Below are 18,971 nucleotides of genomic sequence, written 5' to 3' on the forward strand. Positions count from 1 at the left end.
GGGGATCTCAAGTTGATTCCATATTTCTGGATTTCTAGATTTCCGGAAAGCTTTTGACACCGTTCCTCACAAGCGACTTCTAATCAAGTTGCGGGTCTATGCGATATCATCTCAATTGTGCGACTGGATTCGTGATTTCCTGTCAGGAAGTTTGTAGTAATAGATGGCAAATCATTGAGTAAAACTGAAGTGATATGAGGTGTTCCTCAGGGAAGCGTCCTGGGACCTCTGCTGTTCCTGATATAAATGACCTGAGTGACAATCTGAGCAGTTCTCTTAGGTTGTTCGCAGATGATGCTGTAATTTACCGTCTAGTAAGGTCGTCCAAAGACCAGTATCAGTTGCAAAGCGATTTAGAAAAGATTGCTGTATGGTGTATTGTGGCAGGTGGCAGTTGACACTAAATAACGAAAAGTGTGAGGTGATCCACATGAGTTCCAAAAGAAATCCGTTGGAATTCGATCACTCGATAAATGGTACATTTCTCAAGGCTGTCAATTCAACTAAGTACCTGGGTGTTAAAATTACGAACAACTTCAGCTGGAAAGACCACATAGATAATATTGTGGGGAAGGCGAGCCAAAGGTTGATTTTCATTGGCAGGACACTTAGAAGATGCAATAAGTCCACTTAAGAGACAGCTTACACTACACTCGTTCGTGCTCTGTTAGAATATTGCTGTGTGGTGTGGGATCCTTACCAGGTGGGATTGACAGAGGACATCAAAAGGGTGCAAAAAAAGGGCAGCTCGTTTTGTATTATCACGTAGTAGGGGAGAGAGTGTGGCAGATATGATAATCGAATTGTGATGAAAGTCATTATAGCAAAGACTTTTTTGTCGCGGCGAGATCTATTTACGAAATTTCAGTCACCAACTTTCTCTTCTGAATGCGAAAATATTTTGTTGAGCCCAACCTGCATAGGTAGGGATGATCATCAAAATAAAATAAGATAAATCAGAGCTCGAACAGAAAGATTTAGGTGTTCGCTTTTCCCATGCGCTGTTCGGGAGTGGAATAGTAGAGAGATAGTATGATTGTGGTTCGATGAACTCTCTGCCAAGCACTTAAATGTGAATTGCAGAGTAGTCATGTAGATGTAGATGTAGATGTAGATGTAGATGGGGTGGAGATCTTTACTGAACAGCACATGGCAAGGTATCCCAGATGTGAGCAATAATGTTCATGTCTAGGGAGTTTAGTGGGCAGTGGAAGTGTTTAAACTCTGGGGAGTGTTCCTGGAGCCACTCTGTAGCAATTCTGAATGTATGGGGTGTAACATTGTCCTGCTGGAATTGCCCAAGTCCATCGGAATGCACAATGGACATTAACGGTTGCAAGTTATCAGACAGGGTGCTTATGTACATGTCACCTGTCAGAATCTATTCATATAAGGGATCCCATGTCAAGCCAACTGCACACATCCCACACTATTACAGAGCCTCCCCCAGTTTGAACAGTTCCCTGCTGACATGCAAGATCCATGGACTCGTGAGGTTGTCTCCATAACTGTACACATCCATCCGCTTGATACAACTTGAAATGAGACTAATCCGACCAGGCAACATGTTTCTAGTCATCAACGGTCCAATGTCAGGGTTGAAGGGCTCACATGAGGCATAAAGCTTTGTGTTGTGTAGTCATCAATGGTACATGAGTGGGCCTTCAGCTCAAATAGCCCATACCAATGATGTTTCATTGAATGGTTCACATGCTGACACCTGTTGATGGCCCAGCATTGAAATCTGCAGCAATTTGCGGAAGTGCAGCTCTTGTCACTTTGGGCGATTCTCTTCAGTGATCGTTGGTCCCTTTCTTGCAGGATCTTTTTCCGGCTGCAGTGATGTCAGATATTTGGTGTTTTATCAGATTCTTGATATTCATGGTACACTCTTGAAATGGTAGTACAGGAAAATCCCCACATCATCTCTACCTCGGAGATGCTGTGTCCCATTGCTCATGTGACGACTATAACACCATGTTCAAAGACACTTAAATCTTGATAACCTGCCATTGTAGAGCAGTAACCAACCTAACAACTGTGACGGAAACTTGTTGTGTTATATAGGGGTTGCCAACTGCAGTGCCTTATTCTGTCTGTGTACATACTGATGTATCTGAAAATGCATGCCTATACCAGTTCCTTTGGTCCTTCAGTGTATAAAGTGTTCACTATTCTTTCCATGGAATCTTACCGTCACTCATATTTTATTATTCACTATCAGACCTACTCCTGCATTAACTGTATTGGTAGTGACACACTCTTTTACTGTAAGACAATGTAACAATAAAGAATTGCAGCATTCATTCTCTAATCCTCCAATTCAGTAATGGCACAGTCCAATCCATTCAAGATTTGTTGTTTCAATGCTGCACATTCAGTACATGAAATGATTATATTTAAAAATCAGTAGCACAAGCAGTTCTGAGGTGGTAGGTTCAGAACCATGCTGAAACACCCATATTAGTACATTGTGTAACCTCCATAGACAGCAATGTCGGCTCTGACTCTGACATCCAGTTGATTGCACAGCTTGTTACTAATGTCCTGGAATACATTGTGCCATGCCTGCTCACCCTGTTCATACAGTTCTGTAAGAGTTGTCTGTTGATAAGTTGCACAAGTCACTTCTCGTCCCATCACACACAACACATGCTCAACTGGAGACAACGTGCAGCAACTTCCCTGACCAGCATGGTTCTGAACTTGTCCAGAGATCACACTTGCCAGGGAAGTTGCTGCATGTCTAGCAGAGCACGTTAAGTTCCACAGTCAGTATGTTGGTGAACATTAAGCTGTTGGATCAACACAGCACCTTTCTGTTCCAAGAATGGCAAAAGTATGGGTCTAACAACATTCTGCATGTACCGAATATGGTTACCGTCCCCTCCTACTGGATCAGTAGGTTAGAGTAGATGAGTGATCTCCCAGGGATAAACCATGGCATGAGAAATCGCAGTGACTTCCAATCCTGACCAAGTTGATTAAGGACGAAGACAACTACAGAGTAAAGAATGCCTTCTAGTTTTCTAGGTGAGCGATCCAGAGCAGTAAAAGTGAAAAGGCTAAAAATGTAATGTAATAAAACAAGATGAGAGAAACAGGTAGCAGGTGGATGTCCCCAGGGCCCTGCACACAGAAGGAGTAGGCCCAGTCACAGCTGTCACACTGCCAATCGATTGGATGAAAAGGATTAAAGGGGGTGGGAGGAGGGCAACCGCTATTTAAGGAATGCTACTCCAAAACAGATAACAGAATGCAGCAGGAAAAAAAGTGGCAAATCACTTCTTAAAGCAATTAAAACAGAGGAAAGGAGGGATGACAGAGGCAATGGGCAAAGGAAGCAGGGTTGAGTGTCCCCCCTGAATCAGCATGAGGCAGGAGAGACCTCCAGCCTCAGCCACCCTAACCCCATAATAAAGGTAGTTAAAAAATGTTATATCTGAGAATAAAAACCACTATTATTCGACTAGGAGATGAGCAGCAACTCACAAGGCTCCACAACCTCTATGTATGGGTGGCTCATTGCATAAAATAAAATGATTGGTCAGTCTGGTATTACATATTAAAAAGTAGTCATGGGATGCCCATTTAATAAAATAGCTATCAGCTTCAGTGTAATTCCTGACTAGCAAGAGGTGTAAAAGGTTATCCCCTCTTAACCACAGTTTTAAAGCTGTCAGTGTAAAAAATGGTAGCACCTTGAAACTCCTGAAGAACTGAAAAGAACAGACACCAAAAAGCCATGAGGGTGAGAGCCTTTAGAATCTAGAAATAGGTTGGTCATAATCTGTAGCCTGGGCACAGATCAATGGAGGGGGGAGGAGAGGGGGTGGGGTTGCACAGGAAAACACATGGAGTACATTCCAAGGAAGAGAGATGGAGGACCTGGCAGAAGGCTGCAGAGCATATTGCAACTGGTAACCCAACCTGAGGGCAAATGCCAGGGGGCTGATGCCCCTTGTATATAAAAATAATAGTATGTGTCACATCACGAGTAAATTTTTGAATGGAAATTGCATAGAAGGCCAGGACTTAGTACTTTCAGAACTGAAGAGGGAAGATTCCCAGCTTCAGCACGGAGAGTGTCTACATAACTAGTCCAGAAAGCAGCAGTAACCAGTCAGACTCCATGACAATGGACTGTGCCTACAAATTGCAAAGCTGAAGATGCAGCCAACCTGTAAACCTAGCAATCACAGACCTAGTGGGATTAGTCCTGAGCCCAGTAAATATGGAGAAGAGTAGCGTGATCCACACCCCAAGACATGCGGACAAGGAAGCAGGGAGCGTTAAGTTTCTGCACGTAGCTACAGTTTAATTGATGAATATAGGGCAACCAAGCCAGCTTTTTGTCAAACAGGTGTCACTGAAATCAGGACTCTGCAACCATGTCTAACTGTTGCGTACTGAAGTAAAGTTCTAGTCAGGGTGGACCACGGTGCGATGACAGAAATTCGAGACCCCCAGTTTCATCGCCATACTGTGCATTGATACCCAGTGGCCCAAGAGAGCTCACAAGCTCATTGATGGTGATAAAGAAGAGTACAATTCTCAGCATGGAGCCCTGCAGACACCGCTCTCTTGGACTCCTGGAGAGCTGCATGTAGCACAAATTCTAACCCGGAACAACTGGTGGGATAAAAACTGATGAATAAAGATCAGCCTCGAAACCCTCAGTCATGGAAAATAAGTAAAATGTGATGGTACCAGGCAGTGTCATATGACCTGTGTATGTCAAAAAGAGGCAATATTGGTTGGTGTTTAGAAGAAGCCTGTCAGATTGCTGGTTTTAACCTAACCAGATGGCTGACTGAGGGTTGTCCCTTGTGAAAACCACACTGACATAGGGACAAAAGGCCCTGAGATTTGAAAACCCAGCGAACTGGTGGATAAACATCCATTCAAGCAGTTTGCAGAGCATGTCAGTGAGACTAACTAGCCAGTCACTGTTGACAGACACTGGTTTTTACCTGGTTGAAGGATAGGGATGTTGATACTATCTCACCTTTGCACAGAGAAGACACTGTGAGGCCAAATGTGGGCGAAGACACTGAGGAAGTCGACCCATTGGATATTATTCAAATGTTGGGTCATCTACTTGCGAATGGAATCAGGATCTGGGGCCATATCATGAGATGAGGCAAGAATATGAAACACTTCCCTGTAAGTGAAAATTCCATTATATAATTTGACACGAGAGGAGTGAAGAAGACAGAGAGGTCTTGAAATTGTCAGAAAGCAGCCACATAAGAAAAGGATGCAGACACTTTTGGAAAGTGGGTTGCAAGGTGTTCACCAAGCATAGGTGAATCAGCACAGAGACTACCTTGCAAGAAAAGAACAGAAACAGTTGCAGGTCTTTGGCAGCCCAGACAGCTATGTAGCTATTCCACAATTGGGATGAAGAGAAATACATTCCCATAGAGTAGGTGAGTGCTGTAAGTATTTCTTTTTAATGCATTTAGTTAGATAGTGAGCCTTAGCATGAAGTCACTTAAGTGAAACAGGTGTTCTGTGAAACAAGTCACTCAAAACATTGCTGGGCTCTTCAGCATTCCTGAACATCTATGGCAATGTCTTGGTTCATAATGAACTGGCCAGCAATGGAGGGGAATGGCAGTTCCAGCAACATGGGTGATCACATCAGAGATGAATTGCACAACCTTGTTGATGCAGTCTGACCGGGATGGGGCAAAGGTACAAGCAGAGACATAGAATATCCAATATTGCACCACCTGTAGTATTCTGATTACAGTACAAAGATGCATGGTTGATGACCTATGGATGTATGGGTCAGGCCATGAGTTGTGCATGGATAGCCAAATGGCACAGCTCACAATAAGAGGGAAATCTTGGTTTGAGTCCCGGCCTGAAGCAAATTTTCATTGTTGTCATTTCACTCCACAGCTGATGGTAGTCCTTATTTGCAAATGTGAATACATTTGACAGATAATCTAGTTCACTCTTCGAAGCACCCATGTTTTACAGGTCCATCAGGCAGTGACAAGGAAGCGACAGCGTCAGCAAAAGTAGTCACTATCAAAAAGATTGCCACATGGTGACCAATGCAGCAAAGCCATGAGACTGGAGGAAAAGACCTTATGGTAGTCAGCTGAAAGGGTGCCATAGACAGCACTAAGTGGGTAGCAGAATCAGTATTAAAGGGCTACAGGACCTGGTCAGTAAGAAGTTGGTCAATTATAAGGCCCTTACCCCACAAAGTGGTACTCCCCCCAAAGGCAAAGGTGTGCACTGAAGTTTCCAAGGAGGAGGAAAAGGGGGATAGTCGTCAGATTAAAATAGTCAACTTAATGTTAGTAAGTGGTCTGCTTGGTGGTAAATAAGCATTACAAATGCTGATCACTGCAGTACTTTTCACCCACACTGCTATTGCTTCAAATGTGGCATGAGGTGAATCCACTCACAGATGTCCTCTCTAAACCATCACAGTTATGACAGAACGGCTAATAACCTAAGAGCATTGGAGGAATTATCATCTGTGAAGCATATTTCTTGTAGAGCAGTGCAAATTGCAGAAGAGGAGGATATACAGTTTTGTAGTTCCAGCAGGTGACAGTAATATCAATCACAGTTCCATTGAGTGATCAGAGTATGGCAGTCAACGATAGGCATGAACAGAGAACCAGTTCCTACTGTGAATCACTGTCACCAGTGGAAATGGAATCACATCAACAAACCAGTTACTACTGTGAATCACTGTCATCAGTGGAAATGGAATCACATCAACAAACCTGCCCCAATACCATGCACCACAGGGTAGCTGGCAGAGTATATAATGTACAGTGACAGAATGAACATTACTTCAGAATCGGACTGTGTGTGTGTGTGTGTGTGTGTGTGTGTGTGTGTGAGAGAGAGAGAGAGAGAGAGAGAGAGAGAGAGAGAGAGAGAGAGAGAGCACGTGCGCGCTCGTGGGAGGGAAGGGGGATCTGGTGCCTCCTGGGTCGCCAGAGTAGCCTGTCCAGATGGGGAAATCTGGTATCCCTGGGGGTAACCAGGGTAGCCTGTCTGGATGATCATCTTTTCTTTTTCTTTTACTTCTTCTCCTCCTCCTCCTCCTCCACTACTTTTTTTCTTTCTTGAAGACTGCACACAGTAAATTGGAGGGAGGTGTTCCACACAACTGACACATAAAGACTGTTGCTCACTAGGACTACCTCCATGGAATGATTATCTGCAGATGGATGTCATATAACCAAAGCAGAAACATCAGGAACACCTCGCGTGTGGTGGGATGTAAGGTTTCACATCATATTTGAACACAATGACTAGCTTTTTCTGGGACAATATTTCCTTCAAAGGCTGAGGTGCCCATATCTGTTTGGTTATCCTTGGGACCTTCTTGTACGCGCTGCACAATGTGTATGCCTCACTAGCCCATTGCTCCTCATCTGTCTAAAGCATGAAGATGAAGGTGGCAGTGATTTATGGATGAAGGCACTAAACAGCAAGGTTAGCAGCACAACAGTATAAATGATATACAGATGGGTGTTGTGAAAATATATTAAGATCATGATAATAATAATAATAATAATAATAATAATAATAATAACAATAATTGGAAAACCAAGTTGCATTCACAAACCACGGCAAGCACCATGATAGCCCTCAATAAAAGTCAGACAAAACACAGCAGAACAACTAAATAAAGTTAAGGATAAAATACCAGTACAGACACGATTAAAAAGGGGCAGGTGACTGTAGCTGGATGACTAATTAGAACTAATGGGTAACTGAGTCACTCTTGACGCTAAAATCTCTCACTCAGTATTTTGGGGAGAATTCTGGACATCAAAAAAAGTCTTACAACACAAACCACACTCACCTAATTGTCAGTAAAATAGAGGACAGGTCAGATCAGCCCTCAGCTCGTCATATAAAACACATTCAATTAAAATGTGCCCCTCATCTGCGACACACTGGTGACACCTTGTAATGTAAGTGAGAGCCATGCATTGATGGGCAATGACCCACTCTAAGCAGTATAAGGGCTACTTCAGTTCTTTGTGGTTGGAAGGAGGTATGCTACGGTCACACACAAGGTTTTATGGAATGTAAATTATTATTCCTCACTTCCAGCCACTGAGCCTCTCATCAACACAAGGTGGTCTTGGTCACAAATGAGGTGACAGTCTGCAGCACTGAACCATGAGCATAAGATGGAAAGGGGGCAAGCGTCCTTGGCAGCTGCATCAGCAAGTTCATTTCCCCGAATCCCTATGTGCCCTGGGACCCAGCAGAAAATTATTTCCTTGTCCTGCTTTTGCAAGAGGAGAGTGTCCTGCAATGTTTGCAGCATCCAATCTTTTGGGTACATATGACCAACAGCGAGAAGAGCATTGAGGGAATCTGAGCAGATGAGGAATTTCTTGCGATGATGCCATCTCACCTGCTCTAGTGCCCTCGATATAGCTAACAATTCCATGTAATAAACTCAAAACTGCTCTAGAAGCCCTATCCTGAGGACAATATCAGGGAACATGACAGAGCAGCTGTTAAAATTCACCCGCTTAGACCCATCCATGTAAAAAGTAATAAAATCTGGGTGGCAATGTAAAATCTTATTAAATTTAATTTTAAAAATATAGTCTGGTGTACAATTCTTCCTGTAAACAGTCAATTGGAAAAGTCACCTGGGCCTCTAGTAGCCACAGGGATCCCCTATCCACCCCTGGATTTCAATCTTCATGCCCTCACTTTTAGTAATTCAAGGGTCTCCCTTGCACAGATCAAAAATGGCACTTCACTCAGGAACCGTGCTGCTGCTACAGTCGCAGGTTCATATCCTGATGTCCTTAGGTTAGTTAGGTTTAAGTAGTTCTAAGTCTATGGAACTGATGACCTCATATGTTAAGTCCCGTAGTGCTCAGAGCCATTTGAACCCAAATGACGTCGTTGTCCGTGGATGGTGACAGAACAGTCATTTCTGTGGTGGCTGTGCAATGTAGATGGTTGTTAATGATTTTGCTTGGCTTACCATGAGATGTTGAACAAATGACATAGGTTCATCAGCTTCTGCATGCAGGCTAGCTACTGGACTTGCACAATAAGCCTCCATCGAGAGCATAATGACCTTGTAGTGAACCACATCCAGCATTTCAAGACATGAAGGCCTTGCTGATCTATAAGCCTGGAATTTGTATTCAAGCGAGGGTGACACAAAGGCCTTATAAAACTGGAGTAGATGTGCTCTGTCTGCTCCCGAAGACCTATGAATGACTCATTTAATGATGTTTAAAGCCTTGAGACATCTCAGTTTTAGTTCTTTAAGGTGTGGCAATGAAATTAGTTTCTCATCAAAAGTGAGGCCCAGATACTTTACCTTTCCCTTAAAAGTGAGAACAGTACTTCCAGTTTAAAAACTGGTTAATTAAAAAGAGAGAGTGAGAGTGATTAAAATCAACAGTTCCCTCCAAAGAGAATTTAAAAGGTGTGGTGTTAGAAATTCCTCAATCTACCTGACTGTCAAATGCAATTGCTGATTAGCTGTTGCAATGGTGAAGGACATACAAAAGACAGAGTCGCCCACAGACAAGGAACACAGTACGGATGCCACACGTAATTGGGTTGATCGCGAAGGTGCATACTATGAAACTTAGAAACAACCTTCACGGGACACCCTTCTTCTGCTTAAAACAGTCAGATGGGACATTCTCAGCCTGGTATGTAAAATACCCGTCCAAAAGGAAGGACTGCATGAAAGTGGATAGACAACCACAGAACACCCACTGATAGAGTTGTAACAAAATATTAAGCCTCCAGGTAATATCATATGCCTTTTCTAAATTGAATAGAGTACCAATGAGACATTGCTTACAGGGTAAAGTTTGCTGATTTGCTGCTTCAAGCAGGTTCTGGTTATTGAGTGTGGAGTGATACCTCCTGAACTCGCTGGGAGCAAACAGGAAGGGTCTAGTTTTGAGAACCCACACTAGGTGGTAGTTGACCATATGCTCCAGTGCCTTTCCCATGCAGCTTGTCAGACTAATGTTATGATAATTACTGGTTTTAAAATTGAGAATAAAACAGATTCTTTCTACAAGTTTAGAAAGACTCCTGTCATCCAAAATTCATTAAAGAGCTGGAAGGAAGAAAGAAAGAAAGAAAGAGGCCTTCCACTGACCACAGATACAATTCTTTCAACATGCTGTACATTAACAGGTTGTGGCCAGTAGTAGTATCACAAGCTACTGATGATGCAGAACCCAACTCCCACAGAGAAAAAGGCTTCTTGTATTCTTCAATGTAGGTGGAAGAGAAATCAAAATCAACCTTTTCCTGTGTCTCCCAATAGTGACAGAAAGGTCGATCCTGGCTAGAATCAACCATAATAGTCTTATATGATTGAACCATTGCCTGAGCAACGTCTCTCGGTGATGTTAGGAGAAACCTGCACCTGTACAGCTGTTATTGTAAGTCTTAAGTTCCACTTTACTTGCAGATGTGAATCTACTGATGGAGTTCAGGAACTCTTTCCAAGACCTCTGCTTACTCTCTTGGATTATTCTCCTTGCCTTTGCCCATACCTCTCCCAAGGCTGCACAATTTGCATCTGTAGGACGCCAACTGAATCTTCGAATAGCCACCCTCCTGATCCTGATTGCAGAATGACACACACCATTCCTCCAGAGGACAGGTTGCCTCCAAGGTGTTCATTGCTGTAATGTGATCAAACCCGTCCAGGATGCTGTCACACTGCTTGGAAACAGCCTCTATAAAGCAGCCACCTCAGCAACCCCCTTTTGGGATCTGCTCCATCGTGCAGATGGATCCAGATGGATAGTGGTCACAACCACGAAAGTTGTCACTCACTCCCCATTGAGCAGTGTCTGCAAGGGCAGGCGAGCAGAGAGCCATAGAAGAACCTGAAGTGGTAGTAAAATGCATAGCTTGACCCATTTTCATCAATGTGATGTCTGTAGTCCAACCTGTGGGGTAAATGGGGTTAGATCCCCATAGCTCACTGTGTGCAAAGAGGTCTCCTAAAAGGAGAAAGGGATGGGGTAGTTTATCAGGAAAATGTGCACAGATCCCATAGTCAACTGGCTCATGGGTTCATAGGTACACAGAGCACACCACAACGGCAACATGGGCCACTATCTGAACAGACACCATTTGCAACACTGTCATTAAGGGCACAGGTGAAGAATGGAATGTGTCCTTGAGGAACACTGCTACCCCACCTTTCACTCTGTCACCAATAATGTCATATTTCCTGTAGAGAAGACAGCATCCAAGTACAGACACATTGGCCTGTTTAAAATCAGTCTTTTCGAGACACACGCAAAATGGTCCATCCTATAAGAGGAATCTCAATTTCTCCCAATGAGTCCTGCGTCCATTCACATTCCACTAGAATATGGAAGTCATTTTTGTGGTGTACTTTTGATTTACTCCTATCCTTATGTCAGGGTGGTGAGGCACTTGTAGAGGGGGGAGGGGGGAGGGAGATGGAGGGGCTATCTGGTTTTGGTGATGAGGCATTGAAATCCCTTTGATGTCCTCCTCATGAGTCAGGTGTGCCAATATGATGTCTGATGGCACAAGGGACAGCTTTTGACCTGAATGTTGTGACTTTTTCCCTATTCCTATCCTCTTCAAGGATAATGGGGAAAGGGAGTGTTGAAGGGCACTCCACTTTTGGGGTGCCTTCTCAATGCTCAATGGGAAATGTTGCAGGTCTCTTTTGTCATGGCCATCTGGATTACTATGTTTTTGCTCACTTTACTTTGGCATGTACATGTGCAAGTACCAGTGCTGGTGATGGATAATGGTATGCTGAACACAATTTGCATCAAGGGATTGACCTTAGAAACATGTTTCTCCACCTTGGTAGCATACAATATGGCATGTGCAGCCTTAAACTCTTTTTTGACTCCTACATAGGGGATCCACTTGGTCACTTTTATTTCCTGAATTTTGCATTTCTCAGCAAAGACAGGGCAGTCTTGGCTCCAGACTGGGTGGCTCCCAGAGTAGTTGATGCAGATTTCTTGAGGCAGGCAGTCAGTCCTAGCTTCATGGGCTGCTTTTCCACACTTCCCACAGTCACTTCACCTCCGCAACTCAGTGTTGTATGGCTCAATGTTGGCATTTGTAGCACTGCTTAGGGTTAGGAAGATAAGGCCTTCCTCTAAGCCAGAGGGTCCCTGCCATAATATGTTCAGGCAGCGTTGGAGAACTGAAGGTCACACTGCAGGTGGCAGAGATCTCAATTTCTCCATTACTCTTTCATATCTTCTGTTACACATCCACTATTCCACAGTACGACCTTTCTAGTTTAAGCTATGCAATTTCAATATCCCTAATGTCATGGAACATGAACACACCCTAGTTTGAGTTGAAGGGACTTACGCAACTCAACAATTATGTTATAATCATTTAATTTTTTTGAGTTAGTTCTGCTTGCTTTGCTCTGTAAGTCTCAACCAATAAGGAATCATTTTGTAACCACTTAACACACTTTTAAGACATTAGTAAGCCCTTCTGAGCATTTATAGAAGGGGATCACTTTTTCAAATGCTCCTCCTTCCCACTGATCATTAAAAACACATTCTGATTTACAATTGGCTGAGCCCTGTTACTAGATATAATCTGATTATCAGGAAAACTAACTCCTTCATTCATTTGGATAAGTGGATGTAAGTATCCCCGGGTGGTAGACCCATCATGTTGGGAGTTGAGAAGCTTGAGTTCAAGGGTTCCATCTCAGTCAGCTAGAGAAATAAGGGTACACTCAGACAGAGCCCCATTTACCTACATCATAATATAACTGATGGACAGCAATTCCCCCAAACGTTACCCACTAACTACTGATGCACCTCAAAAGCCATTCCTCTCATTTGTGTGCACACTTTGAAACTGAGAGGTGGTGGTCTTTTTTTTACATCCTTGTGATCTGGATGGTCATTTATACATCTGAAAAGCTTTAGATTGTGCAGCAGAGGCGGCTTTAATCAGCAGTGATCCATTGCACATTTCTCACAACGACTCACTTTCTCCAAATGTATCTTCAATGTGTTCCACAAAAAATAATGATTTTGCCACCATAAAAGTATCTCCACTGGTTTGATTACATACTAGCTATTGGAGAAATTGTGTCACTCTTAATCGTCTGGCTTGTCCCTTTTCCCATAGGGTATCTAGGATAGGGAAAGCAGTTTTAAACAAACTGCCTGTATTGAAATTTCTAGACGTATCTGATGAGACGGCCAGATCATAATGGCCATTGTTTTGTTTTAATTTGACACATTTCATGTGTGAAATATCTGTACTCATGCTACCCACTTCAATCAAAGGCGCTCCCAAAATGTGCCATCCAATCACAGCAAAAGTCATCTGGCACAATAGTCACACCTGGGAGTCCTGATGCTCCAGGATGATAGGCATCTGCTCCTTGGCATGCAAGGGGAACCAGCAGCTCACGCAACAGTGGTGTCCTGTCAGCGGGCTCTACTGAAAGGATGCATAATGACCCTACCATGTCAGACTGGCTACTGCATTGGCTTTTAAGCATATATTGTTATTGTGCATTAATTATCCTAACACTGCATGCAGTAGGTGTTATTTAAGATGTTCTCCCCAATCACTAAACTAAAGCAACAGTTTTGAGAACGAAGGTCAAACACTGAAACAGGACGAAAAAAGAATGAATGTGTCAAAGAAAGGAAAGCAGAGACTTTTGGTTAGTCAGGTCAACATCAAAGGCTGATCTCATGAGAAAGTACATACGAGAAAGTACATAAGAGAAAGAAGGATAGCTGGAGATGAGAAACTACAGCACAAGAAAGGAACTAGGTGTTGCAATGCTTGCGACACACATACTCATGAAAGAGTCATGAGCCACCTGAGGGGAACACCAGCAAAGGTATTAAACAAAATTTTACTTATTGTGCATATACTAGGGTTGTACAAAAAGTAAGGTTCCTATATTTTTTACAAATAGAAAACAATGTTTATAGTTATTAATTCATACATCATTGAAAAGCTTACACTTTTGTCTATTTTTCAACATAGTCTGCATTTTTTTCGACACACTTTTGAAGACAGTGGGGCAGCTTTTGTATTCCTAAGTTGAAGAAGCCTCCCACCAACCCGTTGAGGAAGCGTGTGACCTCTGCTTGGACTTCATCGTGGCTCTTGAAGCATTAGCCACCTAAGTGTTCCTTTAGCTTGGGCAAGAGAGGATAATTGCTGGAGGCTAAATCCGGGATGTACGGGGTATGGGGCATAACAGTCCACCCAAATTTCTAAAAAAGCTCCTATGTTTGATGAGTGGTGTAGGGTCAAGCATTGTCATGAAGAAGCACTACTCCCTCCGTCAGTCATCCTCTCTGGTGATCCTGGATTGCTCGCCGGAGTTGGGTCAGTGTTTCACAATATTTGTCTTGAGTTTATTGTCATCTCAGGTTGCATGAAATCGATGAGAAGTACCCCCTTCTGATCCCAAAACACAGTCGCCATAACCTTTCTTGCCGAATGCATTTGTTTGAACTTCTTTGGTGGCAGTGAACTAGAGTGACGCCACTGACTGGGGGGGGGGGGGGGGGGGGAGACGGTAATGAAACACCCACGTTTCATTCTGGTGATGATAGAGTCCAACAACTTCTCCTTGTTGCCTCCCACACTCACATCGTTGAAGTGAGCACAATCGAGGTGTTGCTCCTTGTGTCCATCAATCAGCATCTGGGGGACACAGCGGGCACACACCTTGCGATAACCCAACATTTCTGTTAAAAGTTCTTTCAATTGTGCCATGGGAAGCTTCAGGAATGCGCTCAACACGTTCACGGACAGTGACCCTCCGATCTATGAGCAGCTCACTGTTAACCTTCTGGACAATCGCAACCAAACCCAGTGGTCTTCCACTCCATTCTTCATTGTGAACTTCTGTGCGAATCTCAGCAAAAGCCCTGCACCAACTGCAGATGTGCTGAATGTACATGCACTCTTCATCATAAACCTCAGTCAGCTGCCGATGAATCTCCAAGGGCCGTAACTTCCTTGCGTGGAGAAACAGGATTACTGCTCAAACCTTGGACTTGGTGGGAGCGGTGGTCCAACACTTCCACCTCTGATGGCTGCCGAGCCAACAGTGAGCGACATAGTGAATCGCAGATGGGCGGACTCGAGGGTGGGGGAACCACTGCACATGGCACTGTTGTCGGATTTAGCCTAGCACCTTCCCTCGAGGCTGTAGCTCAATGGGAACCTTACTTTTGGTACAGTCCTCATGAAGTATAGTAGGAAGAGTACGTAATTAGATTTTTGGCTGATTTGGTGATCAAAATTTAGTACAAGGAGCTGCCATCTCAACCAGGAACAATAGTGTTACATCAGCTGGTCATCAGATTGAACTGAGCATGGATGACAGATATGGGTACAATGTTGCATGTTGTTTCCTCCTTGTCAGAGTTCTTTCATAGTGAACAGTGAGTGGTGGCAACCCATGACCATTTCTTTTTCAATTTGTGAGAAATCTGGTGAAAACATGCTGGCCAGGTCAATAGTTGAATACTCTCTCTATCAAAGTCAGTCAGGACAGCACTGACTTTGTGTGATCTTGCATTATCTCGCTAAAAGATAACATGAGAGCTTCATGACAGGGCGCCCCCCCCCCCCCCCCCATACATGGATATATCAATTATGATGCTGTAGCAATACTTGGACTCATCTGAAAAGTCAATGTGGTGCTATTCTTGTGTCCAGTGTTCTCACTGAGCATACCAGTGTTAGAATGCCTCTATTGCCGCAGCAAGGGAAACTATAACAATGATGACAATGCTGACAGTATGTGGTTCTCCAGAGCTAATCACACTATCTGTGTGGATAGATGTCTAGCTGCACCCAAGACCCACCACTTGACTCAAGTATGCGACACAACTGTGTGATCTTGCACTAGTCACACAGGGCCATTAAGATCCTTCAAGGATTTGAGTATGGCCCTACTGGACCCAACAGTTCCATAAGTCAATGATACTCATGGGATCCTGACCACCACAAACAAGAGATGGAAATAGAGACCACAGTGACTAATAGGGGTAGATGTTTCACCTTCTTACAAGAGGCATAACATTCATCCTACACAAAAATCAAGATCGAAATGCGATTTCTAAAGGGAAAATTCGCTGCATATTCTTTGCCTATAAACAAAATGCAGATGGCATTACTCCTAAATGCTCATGATTTCTATATCCCAGCATTTAGTACACCTCTTGCTAATTTGATACCTTCTTGGTGTTGCAATTTCAATTAGCAACAGTGTGACTTGAAGCTTTCAGTTGCCTTTGATACACACTATGGCAGCACCCATCGTTCACTTAAAAGAATGCTCAGTTTAAGTAAAACAAAAGTTAACAACACTTAGGCATAATGCATAAATACAAATTTAATTGGTGGCAACTGCATCAGTCTACTAACAGAAGGTACAGCCTGTGATAGTTTGATACCATTTGCTGGAAACTGATAGAAGTGGATTATCACATAGTAAAATGTAACACACACTGACCTAAAAACACAGAAGATTATCCTGTGACTAATTGTTTAAAAATGTACAGCAATCAGCCAAATTCTTTTCAAATAAAGAAAACATTCTTTAGCGATGTTCTCAAAACACAAAAACAGTGATAGACAGTGGTTCTGCATTGTGACAGATTCAAATTAGTCTACACAACAAAATCCTTAATTCACTCCACCATGTGGTTTCAACATTGTCTGTGAGTGAAAAAGTAAATGTGGTTAACTGACTCTGAAGTTTTTTATAGTAACTGCTAGGCTGATAATCTATGCTTTGTGTATTGCTACACTAGAACTGTGAAACAAGCATACCTTGCGAGGCACCTGGTACATAATTGGTATGACAGATGATGACGTCAGCTGAAGTACACGGTTCACTTCAGCCTGCATGACAGCAAGGGCTCGCTTCGGAACAAGGCACGCTCCCTTTGTCTGATCACCATTGTGCCTAATACCTTCAACCAGATATGGCTCCTTGTCTGTCACCTCCATATAAGCAATTGTTGTGTCTCCTTTCCCAGCTAAGAATAACATCCCAGTATCAGGATCGTACAGAGGTATCAGGACCCTGTAAAAATATAGAACTTTTTTTCATTATTTAACAACCCACTCATAGCTACAGTATAAAAATAAGAACCAACAGTGCAGCGCTAAGTGTTAATTTCTTATATAGTAGTATGATTAATTCAGTTTCTCTAATTTCAATGTATCTAGTACCTCACACTAATAGCACTCTCTCTCTTTTTTTTTTTTTCAGAAAAATGCCTTACTCTTAAAAATATTTACTTCAACCTGCAGCTGACCCAAATGTACCAGAAATCATTGGTTGATTGTGAGTGTACTTACCATGGCCATTTTGCTCTCAATTACTACAAGCTTTTGCTTCATAGTTACATTCATTACATAGTACAGCCTCCTGAGTGCACAAGAGTTATGAATGCTTGTAAAATGTGCACACTCTTGATACTCATTTGGATTTTATTTAAAAGAAACAAGTGATAGAAAAAAATGCAGATTCCTGTAACACACACGTTTTCATGTTTCTCCTGCCATAACAACTATTGTAAGGTGATGACAATGCAGTTTTGTATTCCTTAGACTAATACTACAATCATGAGAGAAAAGATGCTTTCATTCAATACTGTCACGATTCCTTGTCCTACAATTGACTTCTAAACATTTTTACAGTTTTTGTGATGGTGAGCGATGATTTATGCTTGACAATGTTAATACAATGATGCCACAGACTGGCTATTATTACAGCAGTCTTAAATGGATATCACATGCATTTGCGTGAGTGTGTGTATTTGTCATCTAATTTTGACGAAGGCCTTATCGGCCGAAGGTAGTGACAGTCTTTTTGTTGTGCCGATCTGCAACTCAGCTTCTCTGTTATATGGTGAGTGGCAACTTTCCTTTTCACAATGACTTGTTACATTCCATCCTGGATTTTCCATTGTTTGATTATCATATAGTCAGCCACTGAACCTGCATTCATTCTAAATTTATTACACAAAGTTCAATGTCATAAAAATTGTTGCACACACTATTACAGGTAATGAAACACTGATTCAAGGTCATGAATCGCCCTGTTAGCAGCAAATCAGCAACCACTGATTATGCTGATTCTTTCCCGAGCTCACGTCATGAACATAATTCCTTTTTCTCTTTCTGCTAGTAATCAAATGATTAACCTTTAATCTTTGATAATAAAGAAAGAGGAATTATGATGGCTATCAACAATAATACATAGTTTCTGATCAATGAGTTTTATAAAATTAAAGAAGAGAAACATTTTTACTGACAGAGTAAAAAGTATTTTTTTCGTCACAATACTATGACAGTTAACAGATCTGCACCTACAGCAGTGATTTTAAGCAAGTTTTCCTTTCAATGATGTGTGCAGTTTTCAGAGTCAAATTCCATTACAAAAGTTGTTAGCAAACCGAAGCCCACTGACTGCAGAAGCACCACTAACCTCCACCTACTATAGTGCAGTTAACAGATCTGCACCTACAGCAGTGATTTTAAGCAAGTTTTCCTTTCAATGATGTGTGCAGTTTTCAGAGTCAAATTCCATTACAAAAGTTGTTAGCAAACCGAAGCCCACTGACTGCAGAAGCACCACTAACCTCCACCTACTATAGTGCACCTGAGCCCTGTTACCAGTTTCATTCTTCAGTCAAAATTTCAGATGACACCTTTTGACAACATACTACTTCCCAATTAATTTCATATGGCCAGTAGTCTATTCTGGCATTTTTCAAAACAGAACAGTCGCATCACAGACTCAAATATTTAAAACATTTCTCTTTGTATGGTTTTTCAGCCTAATTCTTCTTCTTTTCACATTTCATACCTGAAAGTGCATCAATAACCTATGTATCATACACCACTCAATCATACACTTATTTATTCATTCAAAAATTGTA

The 18,971-nt window shown here is 42.4% G+C and overlaps 1 protein-coding gene across 4 annotated transcripts in view; it reads right to left on the bottom strand.

The window, feature by feature from the left end:
• The window catches only part of LOC126356335 (coronin-7), a 232,601-nt gene that overhangs the window by 160,707 nt on the left and 52,923 nt on the right, over nt 1-18,971 (bottom strand). For all 4 annotated transcript variants that reach the window (XM_050007318.1, XM_050007323.1, XM_050007322.1 and 1 more), the window contains exon 6: nt 16,852-17,107. In XM_050007318.1, coding sequence (XP_049863275.1) covers nt 16,852-17,107 — 256 coding nt within the window. The remainder of the gene's footprint in view (nt 1-16,851; nt 17,108-18,971) is intronic.

This window comes from Schistocerca gregaria, chromosome 3, assembly GCF_023897955.1.
Source record: "Schistocerca gregaria isolate iqSchGreg1 chromosome 3, iqSchGreg1.2, whole genome shotgun sequence".
NCBI classification, from domain to species: domain Eukaryota; kingdom Metazoa; phylum Arthropoda; class Insecta; order Orthoptera; family Acrididae; genus Schistocerca; species Schistocerca gregaria.